At 48.8% G+C, this 18,542-nt stretch overlaps 2 protein-coding genes across 7 annotated transcripts in view; both read right to left on the bottom strand.

The window, feature by feature from the left end:
• Positions 1 to 18,542, bottom strand: part of LOC141164827 (putative N-acetyltransferase 8B) — a 213,201-nt gene that overhangs the window by 182,279 nt on the left and 12,380 nt on the right. The gene's annotated exons all lie outside the window — the stretch shown is intronic.
• Positions 1,063 to 17,490, bottom strand: LOC141164846 (probable N-acetyltransferase family 8 member 5). 6 transcript variants are annotated; one of them, XM_073650510.1, is made up of 3 exons: positions 16,614 to 16,698; positions 16,101 to 16,184; positions 1,063 to 1,850 (listed from the first exon to the last, which is right to left on the bottom strand). In XM_073650510.1, the coding sequence occupies exon 3, from the start codon at positions 1,842 to 1,844 to the stop codon at positions 1,173 to 1,175; it is 672 nt and encodes a 223-aa protein (XP_073506611.1). In that variant the 5' UTR covers positions 1,845 to 1,850; positions 16,101 to 16,184; positions 16,614 to 16,698; the 3' UTR covers positions 1,063 to 1,172. The 6 variants fall into 6 exon arrangements, with proteins under 6 accessions (XP_073506611.1, XP_073506618.1, XP_073506574.1 ...); XM_073650501.1 differs by lacking the exons at positions 1,063 to 1,850; positions 16,614 to 16,698 and adding exons at positions 7,562 to 15,282; positions 17,395 to 17,490; XM_073650492.1 differs by lacking the exon at positions 1,063 to 1,850 and adding an exon at positions 7,562 to 15,282.

Raw genomic sequence — 18,542 nt, 5'->3', positions numbered from 1 at the left:
GTAGTCTTGACACAGTGGTGTGTGTGTAAGGCATGAGGCCTGTTCCCATGTGGGACACCGCTAGAGTGTGAGGCCCAGTGAGGCCTGTTGAAGCCTGGTGGAGCCTGAAAGGTCGAGGCTGGATCCTTAGCTGTGTAAGCGATGCCAGTGGCCTTGGAGGGCAGAGGCTTGAAATACAAGAGTCCTGAAAGGCAAAGGCTGGATGTCAAGTGTGAAGACATACCAGTAGCCTTCGAAGGTACGAGGGCTGGAGACCCCCACCTGGGAAGCCTAAAAGCCACAGCGGTGGCAGAACAAAACCGTTAAGACCCGGCAAAAGGTAAAAGCGGTACGCTATATGGACATTGTTATATATGGACATTGTTATAGTTACGTTGCTGAAGGCTGTAACTGGAGCCAAGTGGACGTGTCTGTCGCTGGAAAGGCTCGTGGACATTATATGTGTGATAAGCGGTTTATGATAAATAATAAACGGCTGCATTGTGAAATACCGGAAAGACATTTCATGTGTGCTTTAATTGACCCGGTGCAGCGAGTATCCCCCAGTATGATGACTAGCGCTGCCTTACAGTAGGTACAGTGGTGGACCCATTTGGGCATTTCCTGGTTCTGTACATCTCCCCATTTACAGGGAAGATCGGTAGGGGTCCTGGAAAATGAACTTTCATCTAGAAATATTTATGACCAATTTTAATAAAAGGCTACCATCATGGAGGCATCACAAGTCTTCCTATGTAGAGATGTTGGCCATTGGATTGGAGTGTTTTTTTGTTACAGGCAGGACTAGACGGTGCAGCCGATACTCCACACTCCCCAATAGCCAATTGCACCAATATTTAGTTGCACAATCATGTGGCTTTTGGCTCAATGTGGGAAGGCAGAGCTTTGGCTGGAAGGATGTCACACCGCCACCGCATCGTCTGGCCGTGGCCTTGTAGCTTGTCTTTTCCTCCTTATGATCTTTCGGACCTGCCCACTCTTCCTCTCACATTCTTTAATCCCGCTAAAACATCTTAATTCACAGACAAGGAAAACAAGAGTTTTATATTTTCATCTTTTTAATGGTGAGTAATAAGAATGACTTTCTACGACTTTCCAGGAGCTCAGCTATCTCCATATTCATCTCAGTCGATCTGTATAAAAACCTGAGAATTTTGATGTTTCTGTACTTTTCACCTGTGAACGGGAAGATCATACTGGTAGAACAATATCGTAAACCCGATGAATTTTGCCACCAGATACGGGGCAAAGAAAGTTCTCATTCTCCTAAAACCCATCTTCTCATACATCCGCCAGGCATCAACTTGAGGGTATGAGGTCTCCAAGATCACCGCCTCACAGCCTCTCTCCCGAGCAAAGTCAATGACCATCCTGCACAAGGCTTTCGCGATTCCCTTGCCCCGGTATTTTCTGGATACGGACATCCTCTTGAGTTCCACTTGTCTTTCTCCTCCGGGATGATCTGGTGGGACTGCAGCCACCATCCCTGCTATCTCTCCTGAAGACTCTGCCACCCAAAAGCAGTAACCGTCTCTCTGAAGGTAATATTTCTGAATATCCAACATATCATCATCCAGACTCTGCTGGACATAGGACAAGTAGATGTATTTCTGGATAAGAAATAGGAGTCCAATATCAATGATCACAGCTAAAATGGATACCAGGAATGAGCCAGTGATATTTGAGAATAGAAGGAACGTCACCAAAAAAAAGGCCCAGACGCGTCGGAGACGGAGCGAAAAATGGAAAGCTTTGGCGGTATGTTCAGTTATGCCATCAGCAAAGATCTCTCGAACACTCTCATAGTCAGAGTCCTTGTAGAGCCTGATCTGGTATTCAGACATGATTTCCTGCAAGAGAAGGGGGAACTATAAATTATCCTACAGGTCATATACCGCACGTGCCCACAAATGTACATACATGGGTGTGCCTATAAATCATACGGTCATATTGCCATAGAGTCTCCCGATAAATAGTGAACATAGAGACTGCGAAAGCCATACAGCACTCACTGCATGCATATAGTTCTGATACATTGCCCAGAGAGGGTCCTATAGTGGTCACATAATGCCATATTGTGTTCACATGGTGACAAGAAGCTCAACAAATACCAGAATAGAGCCACATAGTGCTAACGACTGCCCACCACCTGCAAAACAGTGTTGAAAACGTGCCATACCTTGTCCCGGTACAGTATATAGTACAGCACTGCAGAGTATGGCACCCGTTCAGTCTTTACTATCAACATATTGTCTAGAGCTTACAGTTAACCTCTTACGGGGGCTCAGACCTAATTCGAGGGTTGCATAGTACAGTCCTTGTCCTGTGTCCTCTCTTTGCAGAGGAAAGGTGGATGCACTAGTAAAGTCATCCCTCTATACGTGGCCACTTCTCTTCCGCACACGAAGGGCATAAAGCCCCAGTTCCTGTGAAGGTTTAAGCAGATATTGGCCAATGCACTAATCGTGTAAGACATCTTCAAGTTTTGATTGGGTCTACAAACAGAACATAAAGCTGCCTGAGTGTATGGTGCACAGTGTCAACATCGGCCAGAATTCACCCTTGTGTTACTGTAAAGGGGTGGTGAGCAGAAGATGCACCCAGTCAACATCAAACAGCATTTGTAAGTAAATGTCGACATCTGCTGGTTGGACTGGACAGGCAGAAACTGAAGGATGAAGAGTTTGTTCCCCAAGGGTAGAGTTAGAAGAGGGTGCTGGGTCAGGTGACAGCTGTGGCGCAGTTGCTAAATATAAAAGGCCAGCACGATGACACAGGGACACAGTTGGCGCCAGGATGTGAAAGGAAGAGTAAGCGTTAACAGCGAAAGGGGCTTGTGGCCAACACTACAGTAGATACCTGAGAGTGATCTGATTCCGAGGAAGACCCACTGTGTATCGATCTGCCTGTTGATAGTCATCTGTACTATTTCCTATTTGCTTCCTACTATTTAATTTGTAAACATCCATTGTGAGTCATCACCGAGTTCGCCTTACCGTTGCATTCTCGGACCTTGTTTACATGTGGCATAGTTGGCAGGATGCAACATTACAGCGCAGAAATGGTGGACCAGTCAGTGACCAAGTCCACCAGGCGCAGCATTACTCTGGGGGCTATGCTTAGTAACCTATCAAAGTTTACGGGGAGTAATTTGTTGCTATGGGACTGGGTGGAAAGACTGAAAAACTTGTTGCGCATGACACCTGCCTTACAGGTGGAGATGGCCTTGCTGACCTTAGATGGGGAGGCTCAACAGACGGTTATGTTCCAACAACCACTAGAACATGATACAGTAGATAAAATATTTAAAGTCCTGGAGGACATGCATGGCGACGCTACTGATTTGGGCAATTTGCGTATTCACTTGTTCCATCTGGTTCAGAGAGAAGGAGAGACGGCGGCCCAATATTGAACGCTCTGCATGAGGTAACGGCCCACATTACTAAGAAGACTCCTGAAGGGTATCAGGGACGTGGACTGGTTTGCAATACAGGAGAATATAGCCGTCTCGGGAATTCGGGACCACGTGGCAGGTGGTGATACCAGAAGAGATGGAATTGAGCTTGGCAAAAGAGGCCCATGAAAGGGGCGCACACTTTGGGGCACCTTCCAGTGGTTACAGCGGCTTGTGTATTGCCCCAACTACACTTGTTGGTTGAAGAAGTCTGCCGAAGGTGCCAGCAGTGTGAACTGACCAAGCCTTCAGAACAGAGGGCCCCACCCAAGTGATCAGGATGTCGAAGTGCTAATGGTCAACTACCTTATGATTGGTTAGTCTCATAATAGTTCAGATTACTGCCTGGTAATGACCGATTACTTCACCAATTTCGCAGTCGTGACCCAGACCAGGAACCAGACGGCCGAGTCAGCAGCCAGGGCGATCTGCCGAGATTGTATCCACATATATGGGTGCCCGATGAGGATATATTCTGACCAGGTAACCTGGTTCCAAGGGAGAGTCATGGAGGAATTGCCAGGACTTCGTGGCATTGACAAGTCCCAAACAACGCCTTACCATCCTCAAGGGAATGAGCCTGTGAGCATTTTAACAGGAAGCTGTTGCTGATGTTAGGGACATTGGAGGAGGATTGGAAGATGAGGTGGCTTGAATTTGTCTCAGAGCTAGTGTGGGTGTACAACAAGCCGAGTCCATGCCACCACCGGGTACAAGCCATACATGCTGTTGTTTGGTTGGAGCGGCCAAGAAATCACAGAACTGGAACTCGAACCAGGAGGGGATTGCACCAGAAGCAGTCCAAGTACTTGGGTGCGAGAACATCATTATCAGCTGCAGACAATGAGGTGGCTGGTGGAACAGAAATTTGGGGAGCTGGATCATCCAGATGTAGCCCCAGAGCAGGAAGTGCCACTCCAACTGGGAGATTGGGTACTAGTACGGGCTAAATGTCCTAAGGACGAGTTGGATTATCGATGGGAGGCGACTCTCCACAGAGTGACGAAGAGTGTATGAAGTCCGACCTGATCAAGAGGAAGAGACCCCAGCAGGGTATTACACTGGAACATGCTCCGCCCCTGCCGGTCTGAAGAGAAGAGGGCCAAACCTCTGAAGGAACAGCGAAATGCTGCAGGGGAGGGGCATCCTGATGATGAGGATGAATGGTTTGCGGTACCCACAGAATCCCGTGAAGTGGCGCTCCCACCCCAGGCTACTTGGAAGATGGGCCCGAAACCGAACTTCTGCAGGAAGCACCCGAAGTCCCGAGTGTCCCTGTGGAGTTCCAAGAGAGGTTTCCTAGAACCGAGCATGTCAATGCTGGTATCACACCTACGAGGTATGAACAGGACGAGTTCATATGACAGTGCATCATACAAAAGACCCACGACTGTGCTCTGTTGTTAGCAACATTAGGACCACCCTCAAAGAACATCAGAATGCGTAAGGGTTCTTCTCGCCCAAGGACTGGCAAATTAAAAGAGAGGAGGAGTGTAAGGGGGTGGTGAGTAGTAGATACACCCAGTCAACATCCCACAGCATTTGCAAGTAAATGTTGTCATCTGCTGGTTGGACTGGACAGGCAGGAACTGAAGGATGAAGAGTGTGTTCCCCGAGGCAAGACTTTGAAGAGGGTGCTGGGTCAGGTGACAGCTGTGGTGCAGTTGCAAAATTTAAAAGGCCGGGACGATGACACAGGGACGCAGTTAGCGCCAGGATGTGAAAGGAAGAGTAAGCGTGAACAGTGAAACGAGTTTGTGGCCGACACGGCAGTAGAAGTACCTGAGAGCGATCTGATCTTGGAGAAAACCCAACTTTGTAGGTCAAGTACTGAAAGCCAGATGCTGATCACCGGGACAAAGAGGAACACCTGTCACCCCTAAAAGAAGTTCTGAGTGAACCGGGCCATTGCTTCCTGTGCAGAAGTACAGTATTACTTGGGAAAAGTTGCTAACTTAGCAGACTGTACCATTGCCCCGGTAGGCCCTGTATGCTGATAGTGTGAAATCATCTATTTGTACACACATGGTCAAAATTGTTAGTACCCCTCGTTTAATGAAAGAAAAACCCACAATGGTCACAGAAATAACTTGAATCTGACAAAAGTAATAATAAATTTAAAATCTCTGAAAATCAACAAATGAAAGTCAGACATTGCTTTTCGGCTTCCACAGAATTTAAAAAAAAATTAAACTCATAAAATCGGCCTGGACAGAAATGATGGTTCTTCTTAACTTAATATTTTGTTGAACAACCTTTTGAGGCAATCACTGCAATCAAACGATTCCTGTAACTGTCAATGAGACTTCTGCGCCTCTCGACAGGTATTTTGGCCGACTCCTCATGAGCAAACTGCTCCAGCTGTCTCGTGGTTGAAGGTTGCCTTTTCCAGACGCCATGTTTCAGCTCTTTCCAAAGATGCTCAATAGGATTTAGGTCAGGGCTCATAGAAGCCACTTCAGAATAGTTCAATGTTTTCCTCTTAGCCATTCGTGGGTGTTTTTAGCTGTTTGTTTTGGGTCATTATCCTGTTGCAAGACCCATGACCTGCGACTGAGACCAAGCTTTCTGACACTGGGCAGCACATTTCTCTCTAGAATCCCTTGATAGTCTTGAGATTTCATTGTACCCTGCACAGATTCAAGACACCCTGTGCCAGATGCAGCAACGCAGCCCCAGAACATAACAGAGCCTCCACCATGTTTCACAGTAGGGATAGTGTTATTTTCTTGATATGCTTAATTTTTCCATCTGTGAACGTAGAGCTGATGTGCCTTGCCAAAAAACTTCCATTTTTGTCTCATCTGTCCATAGGACATTCTCCCAGAAGCTTTGTGGCTTGTCAACATGTAGTTTGGCAAATTCCAATCTGGCTTTTTTATGATTTTTTTTCAACAATGGTGTTCTCCTTGGTTGTCCTCATGAAGTCCACTTGGATAAAACAATGACGGATGGTGCGATCTGACACTGATGTTCCTTGAGCTTGAAGTTCACGTTTAATCTCTTTAGAAGTTTTCCTGGACTCTTTTGTTACCATTCATATTATCAGTCTCTTTGATTTGTCATAAATGTTCCTCCTGCGGCCACGTCCAGGGAGGTTGGCTACAGTCCCATGGATCTTACATTTCTGAATAATATGTGCAACTGTAGCCACAGGAACATCAAGCTGCTCGGAGATGGTCTTATAACCTTTACCTTTAACATGCTTGTCTATAATTTTCTTTCTAATCTCCTGAGACAACTCTTTCCTTTGCTTCCTCTGGTCCATGTTGAGTGTGGTACACACCATGTCACCAAACAGCACAGTGAGTATCTGTAGCCCTATATACAGCACAGTGAGTATCTGTAGCCCTATATACAGGCCCACTGACTGATTACAAGATTGTAGACACCTGTGATGATAATCAGTGGACACAACTTGATTTAACATGTCCCTTTTGTCACATTATTTTCAGGGGTCCCATCATTTCTGTCCAGGCCGATTTCATGAGTTTAATTTTTTAAAGAATTCTGTGGAGGCAGAAAAGCAATGTCTGACCTTCATTTGTTCATTTTCATAGATTTTTAATTTATTATTACTTTTGTCAGATTCAGGTTATGTCTGTGACCATTGTGGGTTTTTATTTCATTAAACGAGGGGTACCAACAATTTTGACCACGTGTGTATATTGAATTGTTCCTATTCGGAGAAGTGGTGACCGGTGAGGGTAATACTGACATTCCCCTTACTATCCGTGTGGCTTTCTGTTGGCCGTCCATGTGTATGTGTGCACCATCCATGTGACATCTGTGTGACATCTGTGTGACATGTACCAGAATAGAATGCAGAATAGAAATTACAGATGTTTAGGTGTTAAAGATGTGCAAAGATATAGAGGTTGGAGTGCGATTGATTGCACGTGTGGACAGGTTTCTTATACAGGTAACGAGTTTAAACAGATGCAATTAATCCAGGTAATGAGTGCAGAATAGGAGGCTTCTTAAAGAAAAACTAACAGGTGTGTGAGATCCAGAATTCTCACTGGTTGGTTGGTGATCAAATACTTATTTCATGTAATAAAATGCAAATTAATTATGTAACAATCATACAATGGGATTTTCGGGATTTTTTTTAGATTCTGTCTCTCACAGGTGAAGTGACCGACGATAAAAATTACCGACCTCTCCATTCTGTGTAGATGGGAAAACTGCAAAATCAACAGTGGATCAAATACTTATTTCTAAAATTGAATCTTTCCAAAACTGAACTTCTCATGCTTCCTCCCTTTACTAACCAACCTATAACCCATAACACCTTTTCTGTGGGTGGTTCTTCCATAACTCCCCGGCAGCACGCTCGCTGTCTTGGGGTTATATTTGACTCAAATCTTAGCTTCACTCCCTATATTCGATCACTTGCTCATGTCACCTACACCTCAAAAATATTCCAAGAATCCAAATTTTTCACACCTTTGATCTGCAAAAACTCTTACTGTTGCTCTGATTTATTCTCGCAATGACTATGGCAACTAACTACTAATCTGTCTCCCTATCACTAAACTCTCTCATCTTGAATCTATCCAGAATGCAGCAGCGAGGATTATACTTTTTTCCAGCCGCTACACCAATGCCTCCCTACCTGTCCTCTCCACAGTGCTGCACCGCTCTCCTCATCACTGTCCACCACCCTACCTGTCCTCTCCACAGTGCTGCACCGCCCTACATCTCCTCATCTGTCTACCACCTACCTGTCCTCTCCACAGTGCTGCACCGCCCTACATCTCCTCCTCATCTGTATACCACCTACCTGTCCTCTCCACAGTGCTGCACCGCCCTACATCTCCTCCTCATCTGTCTACTACCTACCTGTCCTCTCCACAGTGCTGCACCGCCCTACATCCTCTCCTTATCTCTGTCTACCACCTACCTGTCCTCTCCATAGTGCTGCACCGCCCTACATCTCCTCATCTCTGTCTACCACCTACCTGTCCTCTCCACAGGACTGCACCGACTTACATCTCCTCCTCATTTCTGTCTACCACCCTACCTGTTCTCTCCACAGTGCTGCACCACCCTACATCTCCTCCTCAACTCTGTCTACCACCCTACCCGTCCTCTCTACAGTGCTGCACCACCCTACATCTCCTCCTCATCTCTATCTACCACCTACCTGTTCTCTCCACAGTGCTGCACCGCCCTACATCTCCTCCTCATCTCTGTCTACCACCTACCTGTCCTCTCCACAGTGCTGCACCGCACTACATCTCCTCATCTGTCTACCACCTACCTGTCCTCTCCACAGTGCTGCACCGCACTACATCTCCTCATCTGTCTACCACCTACCTGTCCTCTCCACAGTGCTGCACCGCCCTACATCTCCTTCTGTCTACCACCTACCTGTCCTCTCCACAGGACTACACCGCCCTACATCTCCTCATCTCTGTCTACCACCTACCTGTCCTCTCCACAGGACTACACCGCCCTACATCTCCTCATCTCTGTCTACCACCTACCTATCCTCTCCACAGTGCAGCACCACCCTACATCTCCTCATCTCTGTCTACCACCTATCTGTCCTCTCCACAGGACTGCACCGCCTTACATCTCCTCCTCATCTGTCTACCACCTACCTGTCCTCTCCACAGTGCTGCCCTGCCCTTCATCTCCTCCTCATCTCTTTCTACCACCTACCTGTCCTCTCCACAGTGCTGCACTGCCCTACATCTCCTCATCTCTGTCTACCACCTACCAGTCCTCTCCACAGTGCTGCACCTCTCTACATCTCCTCCTCATCTCTGTCTACCATCTACCTGTCCTCTCCACAGCCCTACATCTCCTCATCTCTGTCTACCTCCTACCTGTCTTCTCCACAGGACTGCACCGCCCTACATTTCCTCCTCATCTCTGTCTACCACCTACCTGTCCTCTCCACAGTGTTGCCCTGCCCTTCATCTCCTCCTCATCTTTCTACCACCTACCTCTCCTCTCCACAGTGCTGCACCTCTCTACATCTCCTCATCTCTGTCTACCACCTACCTGTCCTCTCCACGGGACTACACCACCCTACATCTCCTCATCTCTGTCTACCACCTACTTATCCTCTCCACAGTGCTGCACCGCCCTACATCTCCTCATCTCTGTCTACCACCTACCTATCCTCTCCACAGTGCTGCACCGCCTTACATCTCCTCTTCATCTCTGTCTACCACCTACCAGTCCTCTCCACAGTGCTGCACCTCTCTACATCTCCTCCTCATCTCTGTCTACCACCTACCTGTCCTCTCCACGGGACTACACCGCCCTACATCTCCTCATCTCTGTCTACCACCTACTTATCCTCTCCACAGTGCTGCACCACTCTACATCTCCTCATCTCTGTCTACCACCTATCTGTCCTCCCCACAGGACTGCACCGCCCTACATCTCCTCCTCATCTCTACCACCTACCTGTCCTCTCCACAGTGCTGCCCTGCCCTTCATCTCCTCCTCATCTCTTTCTACCACCTACCTGTCCTCTCCACAGTGCTGCACCGCCCTACATCTCCTCATCTCTGTCTACCACCTACCTGTCCTCTCCACAGGACTGCACCGCCCTACATTTCCTCCTCATCTCTGTCTACCACCTACCTGTCCTCTCCACAGTGTTGCCCTGCCCTTCATCTCCTCCTCATCTCTTTCTACCACCTACCTGTCCTCTCCACAGTGCTGCACCACCCTACATCTCCTCATCTCTGTCTACCACCTATCTGTCCTCTCCACAGGACTACACCGCCCTACATCTCCTCCTCATCTCTGTCTACAACCTACCTGTCATCTCCACAGTGCTGCACCGCCTTACATCTCCTCTTCATCTCTGTCTACCACCTACCAGTCCTCTCCACAGTGCTGCACCTCTCTACATCTCCTCCTCATCTCTGTCTACCACCTACCTGTCCTCTTCACAGGACTACACCGCCTTACATCTCCTCATCTCTGTCTACCACCTACCTATCCTCTCCACAGTGCTGCACCACCCTACATCTCCTCCTCACCTCTGTCTACCGCCTATCTGTCCTCTCCACAGTGCTGCACTGCCCTACAGCTCCACTTATCTCGCTCTACCACCAATTATTATTATTTCTTTGCACTTACGAGGAACAGTGATGGGATTCTATTTTGCCACATTATATAAAATGATGTCTGTTGTTCTAATGGAAGAAATTTGTGTGTCCACTATATTCTGATATGTTCTTTTAAAATGAAATAAAACTCCGATTAATATTACTATCACAGAAACTGTGTCATATTTGGAGTTCACATAGATTGTCACTTATTTATGTTACTGCACTTCATAATTTAAGCTTAGATGCAATTAGTCAACGCTTGCAATTCTTCCACATGAAGCTTTTTCCTGATCATTCACAATGTACGATTACTTTCTCTCTATTTTGCTGCAGTTGATGGTACAACAATGGGGTCCAGTCTCGCCCCATCCTGGGGGCAATCTCTTCGTAACTGATGCAGGTTTGGATTTCACATACTTCTGCAGCTCGTAATTCACGCTCGGAGGTCATCCATAGTCTACATATCTAATGGTTGCACCCAAATTCCAGATCTATGATGCTGATCACTCACAATATAAACTTGTTATATTCTTTCATTCCGACCCCTTAGGCCAGTGTTTCTCAACTCCAGTCCTCGGGACCCCCCCCCCAACAGATCGGGTTTTCAGGATCTCCTTAGTATTGCACAGGTGATGGAATCAAGGCACCAAAAAATGGTTCTCTCACCTGTTCAATGCTAAAGAGATCCTGAAAACCTCATGTGTTGGGGGGTCCTGAGGACTGGAGTTGAAAAAAACAGTTCCTTAGGCAATAAATCCTTCTTCTAATGCTTTTTCCTGCACATCTTAATGCAGTTGAATGCGGTTGCATGTTGTTCCCTGCACATTAGGAGACCAGGTACCTGGTGCCATTTTGCAAGTTAATGCATGGTGTCCTTCGCCTCTGGGATCTTATGACCTTTAAGGGGATATCCCAAAATACACCAGCTATCACCTATCTACAGGAAATATGATTAAAGTATAATTTCTAGGAAACTGGTTGCTGAGATCCTCACCGATCCGGAGAATGGGGGGTCCCAGTAGCGAGCGTGTGTGACCACCTCCCTTATTACTATAGCAATTGTCGTGTATGCAGGAGACTTTGGGATCCCTGTTCTTGTGATCAATGAGGGCGCCATTAGGATTCCCCTAATCAATGTCCTGTTATTTTACTCTCCAAATATCCAAAGTCTTCATTATTACTGGCCCAGAAACGCTCCCGACACAGAATATTACACTGCTCTGAAAGGAGCCATCTGGGTCATTAATAGAATTGAATCACATAGGTAGGACGGCTCGTCATTTATTCATCTTATGTCCTTGACTTTTGTGATTTTTTTTTTTTTTAGGTAAAATCAGATTTTTATTCATTTAAAAAAAATAAAAAATCACATTCTGTGTAACGAAGTAAAGTCAATTTGTATCATTCTGATACCATCATAGTCCTCCATAAGAGGAAATCAGACATAATAAAAAGAGAAAACAAGTGATCGTCTATAAATCATTGGAAATCTCCGGGAATCACAGCCCTGTACTGCATTCACGGCCCTGTACTGGATTCACGGCCCTGTACTGGATTCACGGCCCTGTACTGCATTCACGGCCCTGTACTGGATTCGCGGCCCAGTACTGGATTCACGGCCCTGTACTGCATTCACGGCCCTGTACTGCATTCGCGGCCCTGTACTGCATTCGCGGCCCTGTACTGGATTCGCGGCCCTGTACTGGATTCGCGGCCCTGTACTGCATTCACGGCCCTGTACTGGATTCACGGCACTGTACTGGATTCACGGCCCTGTACTGCATTCACGGCCCAGTACTGCATTCACGGCCCAGTACTGGATTCACGGCCCTGTACTGCATTCGCGGCCCTGTACTGGATTCACGGCACTGTACTGCATTCACAGCCCTGTACTGCATTCACGGCACTGTACTGCATTCACGGCCCTGTACTGGATTCACGGCCCTGTACTGGATTCACGGCCCTGTACTGGATTCACGGCCCTGTACTGGATTCAAGGCACTGTACTGGATTCACGGCTCAGTACTGGATTCAAGGCACTGTACTGGATTCAAGGCCCAGTACTGGATTCACGTTACTGTACTGCATTCACGGCCCAGTACTGGATTCAAGGCACTGTACTGCATTCACGGCCCTGTACTGGATTCACGGCGTTGTACTGGATTCACTGCACTGTACTGGATTCACGGCCCTGTACTGGATTCACGGCCCAGTACTGGATTCACGGCCCAGTACTGGATTCAAGGCACTGTACTGGATTCAAGGCCCAGTACTGGATTCACGGCCCAGTACTGGATTCAAGGCACTGTACTGGATTCACGGCCCAGTACTGGATTCACGGCCCAGTACTTGATTGACTGCACTGTACTGGATTCACGGCCTAGTACTGGATTCACGGCACTGTACTGGATTGACGGCCTAGTACTGGATTGACGGCCCAGTACTGGATTGACTGCACTGTACTGGATTCAAGGCCCAGTACTGGATTCACGGCACTGTACTGGATTCACGGCACTGTACTGCATTCACGGCACTGTCCGATTCATCGTGTGTGGATTCATTACAAGAAGCGGAGATTTAGTCTGGTTGTATTCGGATTCTCATGACGGCAGTCACAAGCTGATTTCTTTGTAGCTCCGTCATATTTCTGGACCTGGATAGATAAGACATCCCCAGGGAATCAGGGACTATAGAACCACCAAGGAAATCTGTGACTACCAGGAGATTAGAAATACCACTGCACCACCAGGGACTTTATAAATAACACTGTATAACCAGGGATATTAGCAATAGCTGTGGCTACCAGTGACAGTATAAGGACCACCGGAACACCACCATGGACATTACAGATACATGTGAGTGCCAGGGACATTACCTCTCTACCACCAGGGACATTAGAAATACCACTGGATCAAATGCTTTATTAGAGAGAACTGTGGGGCACCAGCGACATAAGTACCAATGTATTACCCAGGTCCAGGTCATTAATACCACTGCATCACCACTGACAGTGACGAGTCCTGGGACTACCGTGGGTATATTAACTACAAAATGCACAACCAGAGACATTAAAAATACTACTGAATGACTATGGGCACTAAAACAAACACTGGATCACCAGGAATATTAGAGATAACTATTGACCCCCCAATTAGCCTTTCAACTATAAACCACAGCACCATTGGAGATGTAAGAAACACCATTACTATCAAGGACACTAGAAATAACCAATCGACCGCCAGGCATGTTATTAAAATTACATGATCATCAATGATAAAGATCAACAGGAAAATTATGAAATGACATCAATATTCATGAAACCTCTGGACCACCAGGAGCAATATGAATGACACCTGGACTTTTTATAAAACTACCCCCACTACTAGACCACAAAGAACACCCATGAAACCTCTGGACCATCGAGGATCTTGGATTTAGGTTTAACTTTCTGAAAAGTTCACAAACCACAATGACTCCGGTTCTTGTAATGAAGAAATATAGTGAAATATTGGAAGGACAATGGAAGATATATCATTGTATTCTTGTCAAGCAGGGTATGTAGGCTCGGAGGGTCCAGGCTTTGTGAAGCAGGGTATGTAGGCTTGGAGTGTCCGGGCTTTGTAGGCTCGGAGGGTCCAGGCTTTGTGAAGCAGGGTATGTAGGCTCGGAGTGTCCGGGCTTTGTAGGCTCGGAGTGTCCGGGCTTTGTAGGCTCGGAGGGTCCCGGCTTTGTGAAATGGGGTATGTAGGCTCGGAGTGTCCGGGTTTTCTAGGCTCGAAGTGTCCGTGCTTTGTGAAGCGGGGTATGTAGGCTCGGAGTGTCCGGGCTTTGTAGGCTCGGAGGGTCCGGGCTTTGTGAAGTGAGGTATGTAGGCTCGGAGTGTCCGGGCTTTGTGAAGCAGGGTATGTAGGCTCGGAGTGTCCGGGCTTTGTAGGCTCGGAGGATCCGGGCTTTGTAGGCTCGGAGGATCTGGGCTTTGTGAAGCGGGATATAAAGGCTCGGAGTGTCCGGGCCGTGTGAAGAGGGGTATGTACGCTTGGTGTGTCCTACTCCAGATCAGTATCACTTTTATGCTGCTGGGATGTCATACTGATAGGCCAGGACCCTGAAGTCTACGACTCTGCTCAGCAGGTTAGGGTAGTAATAGTCATCTATCAGCCTGAAGCCAAGCTTCTCATACATTTTGCAGGCCTCCCTCTGCGGTAACGTGGTGGTCAGGACCACCGCCTCATAGCCTCTCTTTCGGGCAAAGTCAATGAGCATCCTGCACAAGACTTTGCCGACCCCTTTGCCCCTGTGCTGCTTCACCACCGAGAGTCGTCTCAGTTCCAGATGTTTTTCTCCTCCGGGGTCAGAAGAAGGGAGAGCGGCAATCATTCCCATGAACTCCCCTCTTGTAGATTCCGCCACCCAAAAGCAGTACCCGTCCCGCTGCAGGTAATATTTCCTAATGTCCAACATGTCGTTGGAGAGGGCATGATCTATGTATGACGTGTACATGTAACGGGTACAACACCACAGAGCGATTAGACCCAGGGCAACCACAAGAACGAAGGTAGTCACAGGCATGAGGTTTAGCGCAGGGAGGGTTATCGTGGCCAATCCTGGAAGCCAAACGTGCGTCAGGCATAGGGCGTGCCGGAAGGCTTTATTGATGTGCTCCTTAAGTCCACTAGCAAACAGGTCCCTGGCCTCATGGTAGTCAGAGTCCTTGTAGAGTCGGAGAAAGTAGTCAGACATGGCGCTCTGCAAGAAATGAAAGTAATTCTTAAAGGAGATGGCTCAGTCATCTAAATATCTTCTGCTCGCCATCACTGACCGGAGGTCTCCTGTACTTCTGAAGGCTGAAACCCATCCTGACCTAATGCTCCTCACAGCTGAGAAGTCCAGACAATCCTCTGTGAGAGAAGCAACCGGATCCCTGACTAACACATTGTAACGGAGGACAGGAGAGAGATGTGATCTGAGATCTGCTGAAAATTGCAGCTGCCAAGTCCTAAGGGCAAGGTCCCCGGCTGTGCAGACACATGCAGCGTGGCCGGCCCCCTCGCATGGCCCTATTCACACCCGCTTTCTATCATTGCCTCACAGTCAGGTCTTTTCTTCAGGGCAATAAGAAATGAATATTAATCATCAGGACGGCTATAAGAACCGGCTGTGAAACGCAATGGGGGCTAGCTTCCTGGGTCTCTATACAGATACCAGCATAGTCCCACAGGAGGCGGTAAGGGGTTAATAACACAGCAGTGTCCAGTCTCTGGGGGTCCCCAGATAGCTGCTACTTATCAGGGCCCCACTACACTGAGACTTTCTGTAAACTGATGAGTTTTAACATCTGCGCTGCAGATGCAATCCTCAGGAATACAGGGACTCGCAGAATGGATTTAATCCCTTCCTCTCGTCTAGGGGGTCGGGATCGGACTCCTGAGCTCCGAGCAAATAAGTTTAGGTGACGAGCCCTGAAAAGTGGATTACAATGAAGAAGAAGTGACAAAATGCATCTTACTGGGGTGAAGGCTGGGGGTCCCTGTCCTAAACCCTGCCCTGGAATAAGTCGCACATACCCTGAGAGTTGCAGACCCTGGGGCTCAGCCTCTTCTCTGCTTCCTCCCTCTGTTTCTCCACTTCCTCTCTGCAGGCTGGAGACTCTGCCAATGAAATCATTCAAGGAGGGCACAGGTCAATCAGCGGGGAATGAAGCCGGATTAACCCCGTAGGTGCATGGGGGGGAATGTGCACAGGGGGAATGTGCGCTAATATGGACATCCATCCCCATCCTACAGCCAGCACTCAGACATAGAAGCCATAAGTCCACATGTGGGGACTATACATGGAGTCCTACACCAAATGCATCCTGTCATATCCCTCCCACTCAGGACACTTACATGGACTTCTACACGAAGCGTGTCCTCCTCACATCCCTCCGGATACCCGACCAATACCCTTCCCCCATAACCTTCCTCCCCACATCACTGAAGAAAGATTTACTCCTCTCCAAATCACTCCTTGCCACTTGTGTACTAGACCCCATCCCTTCTCCTCCCCAACCTCACCATAAACAATTACTAACAACTTACCATTGCCAACAGACAATTCTCCGTTCTCCTCCTCCTAGACCCATCCTCTGCCATCTACATTACTCTGTGCTCCTCCTCCTAGACCCGTCCTCTGCCTTCTACATTACTCTGTGCTCCTCCTCCTAGACCCGTCCTCTGCCTTCTACATTACTCTGTGCTCCTCCTCCTAGACCTGTCCTCTGCCTTCTACATTACTCTGTGCTCCTCCTCCTAGACCTGACCTCTGCCTTCTACATTACTCTGTGCTCCTCCTCCTAGACCCATCCTCTGCCTTCTACATTACTCTGTGCTCCTCCTCCTAGACCTGTCCTCTGCCTTCTACATTACTCTGTGCTCCTCCTCCTAGAGCTGTCCTCTGCCTTCTACATTACTCTGTGCTCCTCCTCCTAGACCTGTCCTCTGCCTTCTACATTACTCTGTGCTCCTCCTCCTAGACCCGTCCTCTGCCTTCTACATTACTCTGTGCTCCTCCTCCTAGACCCGTCCTCTGCCTTCTACATTACTCTGTGCTCCTCCTCCTAGACCCGTCCTCTGCCTTCTACATTACTCTGTGCTCCTCCTCCTAGACCCATCCTCTGCCATCTACATTACTCTGTGCTCCTCCTCCTAGACCCGTCCTCTGCCTTCTACATTACTCTGTGCTCCTCCTCCTAGACCCGTCCTCTGCCTTCTACATTACTCTGTCCTCCTCCTCCTAGACCCGTCCTCTGTCTTCTACATTACTCTGTTTGTAGCGCCGGCGTCCCTGCCCTCTGCTAGGCAGGGACGCTGTTCCCCTCACCTCTCTGCTCCGTGCCCGGCGTCCTCCTCCCGCTCTGCTGGCAGCGTGCGCTCCTTCCCGGCCACTGTGCTTAGGGTGCGCGCTCTCCCTCCCTCTTAAAGGGGCCGCGCGCGCCGTCCTAAGGAGTCCCCGGCCAATGGCCGGAGGACTTCACCATATATAAGGCACCTCCTCCAAAATGGAGGTGCCCGAGCAATGTTGTTGCACTGTTCACTACTCTGCTTCAGCCCTCAGGTCCCGTTGCCAGTTACCTGCCAGATACCTGCCAGATTCCTGCCAGCTTGCTGTCTTATTCCTGCCTGATATTCTGCTACCTGCTTGCTAGCCTGAGGTCCGACGGTCTGCCTTACTACTCCTGTCAGTCTGTCTAAGGACCAGCTTGCCCGCTCACCTGGGAGCGCACATCTGCTACCTGCCTGCTAGCCTACCTGGAGGCTCTGCCGTCACGTGCTGTGACCACCTGCCTGTCCAGTGACTCCTGCCCGCTCACCTGGGAGCGCTCATCTGCCTGTCTGCTAGCCTACCTGGAGGCTCTGCCGTCACGTGCTGTGACCACCCGCCTGTCCAGAGACTTCTGCCCGCTCACCTGGGAGCGCTCATCTGCCGCCTGTCTGTTGGTCTTCCTGGAGGCTCCGCCGTCACATGCTGTGACCACCCGTTTATCCAGAGACTCTCGTCTGCTCACCTGGGAGCTCACGTCTACCATCAGCCGCCACAGGTCGTACCAACCCTTTACCCAGAGACTGCCCCGGTCACTTGCCGTGACCATCTGCCCGTTCACCCAGAGACTGCCCCGGTCACTTGCCGTGACCATCTGCCCGTTCACCCAGAGACTGCCCCGGTCACTTGCCGTGACCATCTGCCCGTTCATCCAGAGACTGCCCCGGTCACTTGCCGTGACCTCCTGCCCGTTCTTCTAGAGACTGTCCCGGTCACCTGCTGTGACTGCCTGCCTGGTCGCCACCCGCTCCCTTACAAGGACCGCCCCCTTGTATAGTAGCTCAGAGGTTCCGCCTCCCAGACCCGTTACAGTTTGCTCGGGCAATGGAACCCGGTGGCACCCAAGCTCCCTCGCTCTCGGACCTGTGTCATGAACTGTCCCGTCAGAGGTCCCAACAGGAGTCCATCCTGGGTCACCTGCGGAATGT

Source organism: Phyllobates terribilis, unplaced genomic scaffold (assembly GCF_046119375.1).
Source record: "Phyllobates terribilis strain yellow unplaced genomic scaffold, ASM4611937v1 Scaffold_1__5_contigs__length_1240528914, whole genome shotgun sequence".
Lineage (NCBI taxonomy): Eukaryota > Metazoa > Chordata > Amphibia > Anura > Dendrobatidae > Phyllobates > Phyllobates terribilis.
The sequence above is the reverse complement of the archived record's forward strand: the minus strand, read 5'-3'. Positions and strand labels throughout refer to the sequence as shown.

Coding starts and splice junctions, on each gene's coding strand:
- LOC141164846 (XM_073650482.1), bottom strand. CDS start 16,667: ATGGCAGAGGATGGGTCTAGGAGGAGGAGAACGGAGAATTGTCTGTTG. Junction 15,283..16,613: donor AGAATTGTCTGTTGGCAATG/GTAAGTTGTTAG, acceptor CATTTCTTGCAG/AGCGCCATGTCTGACTACTT.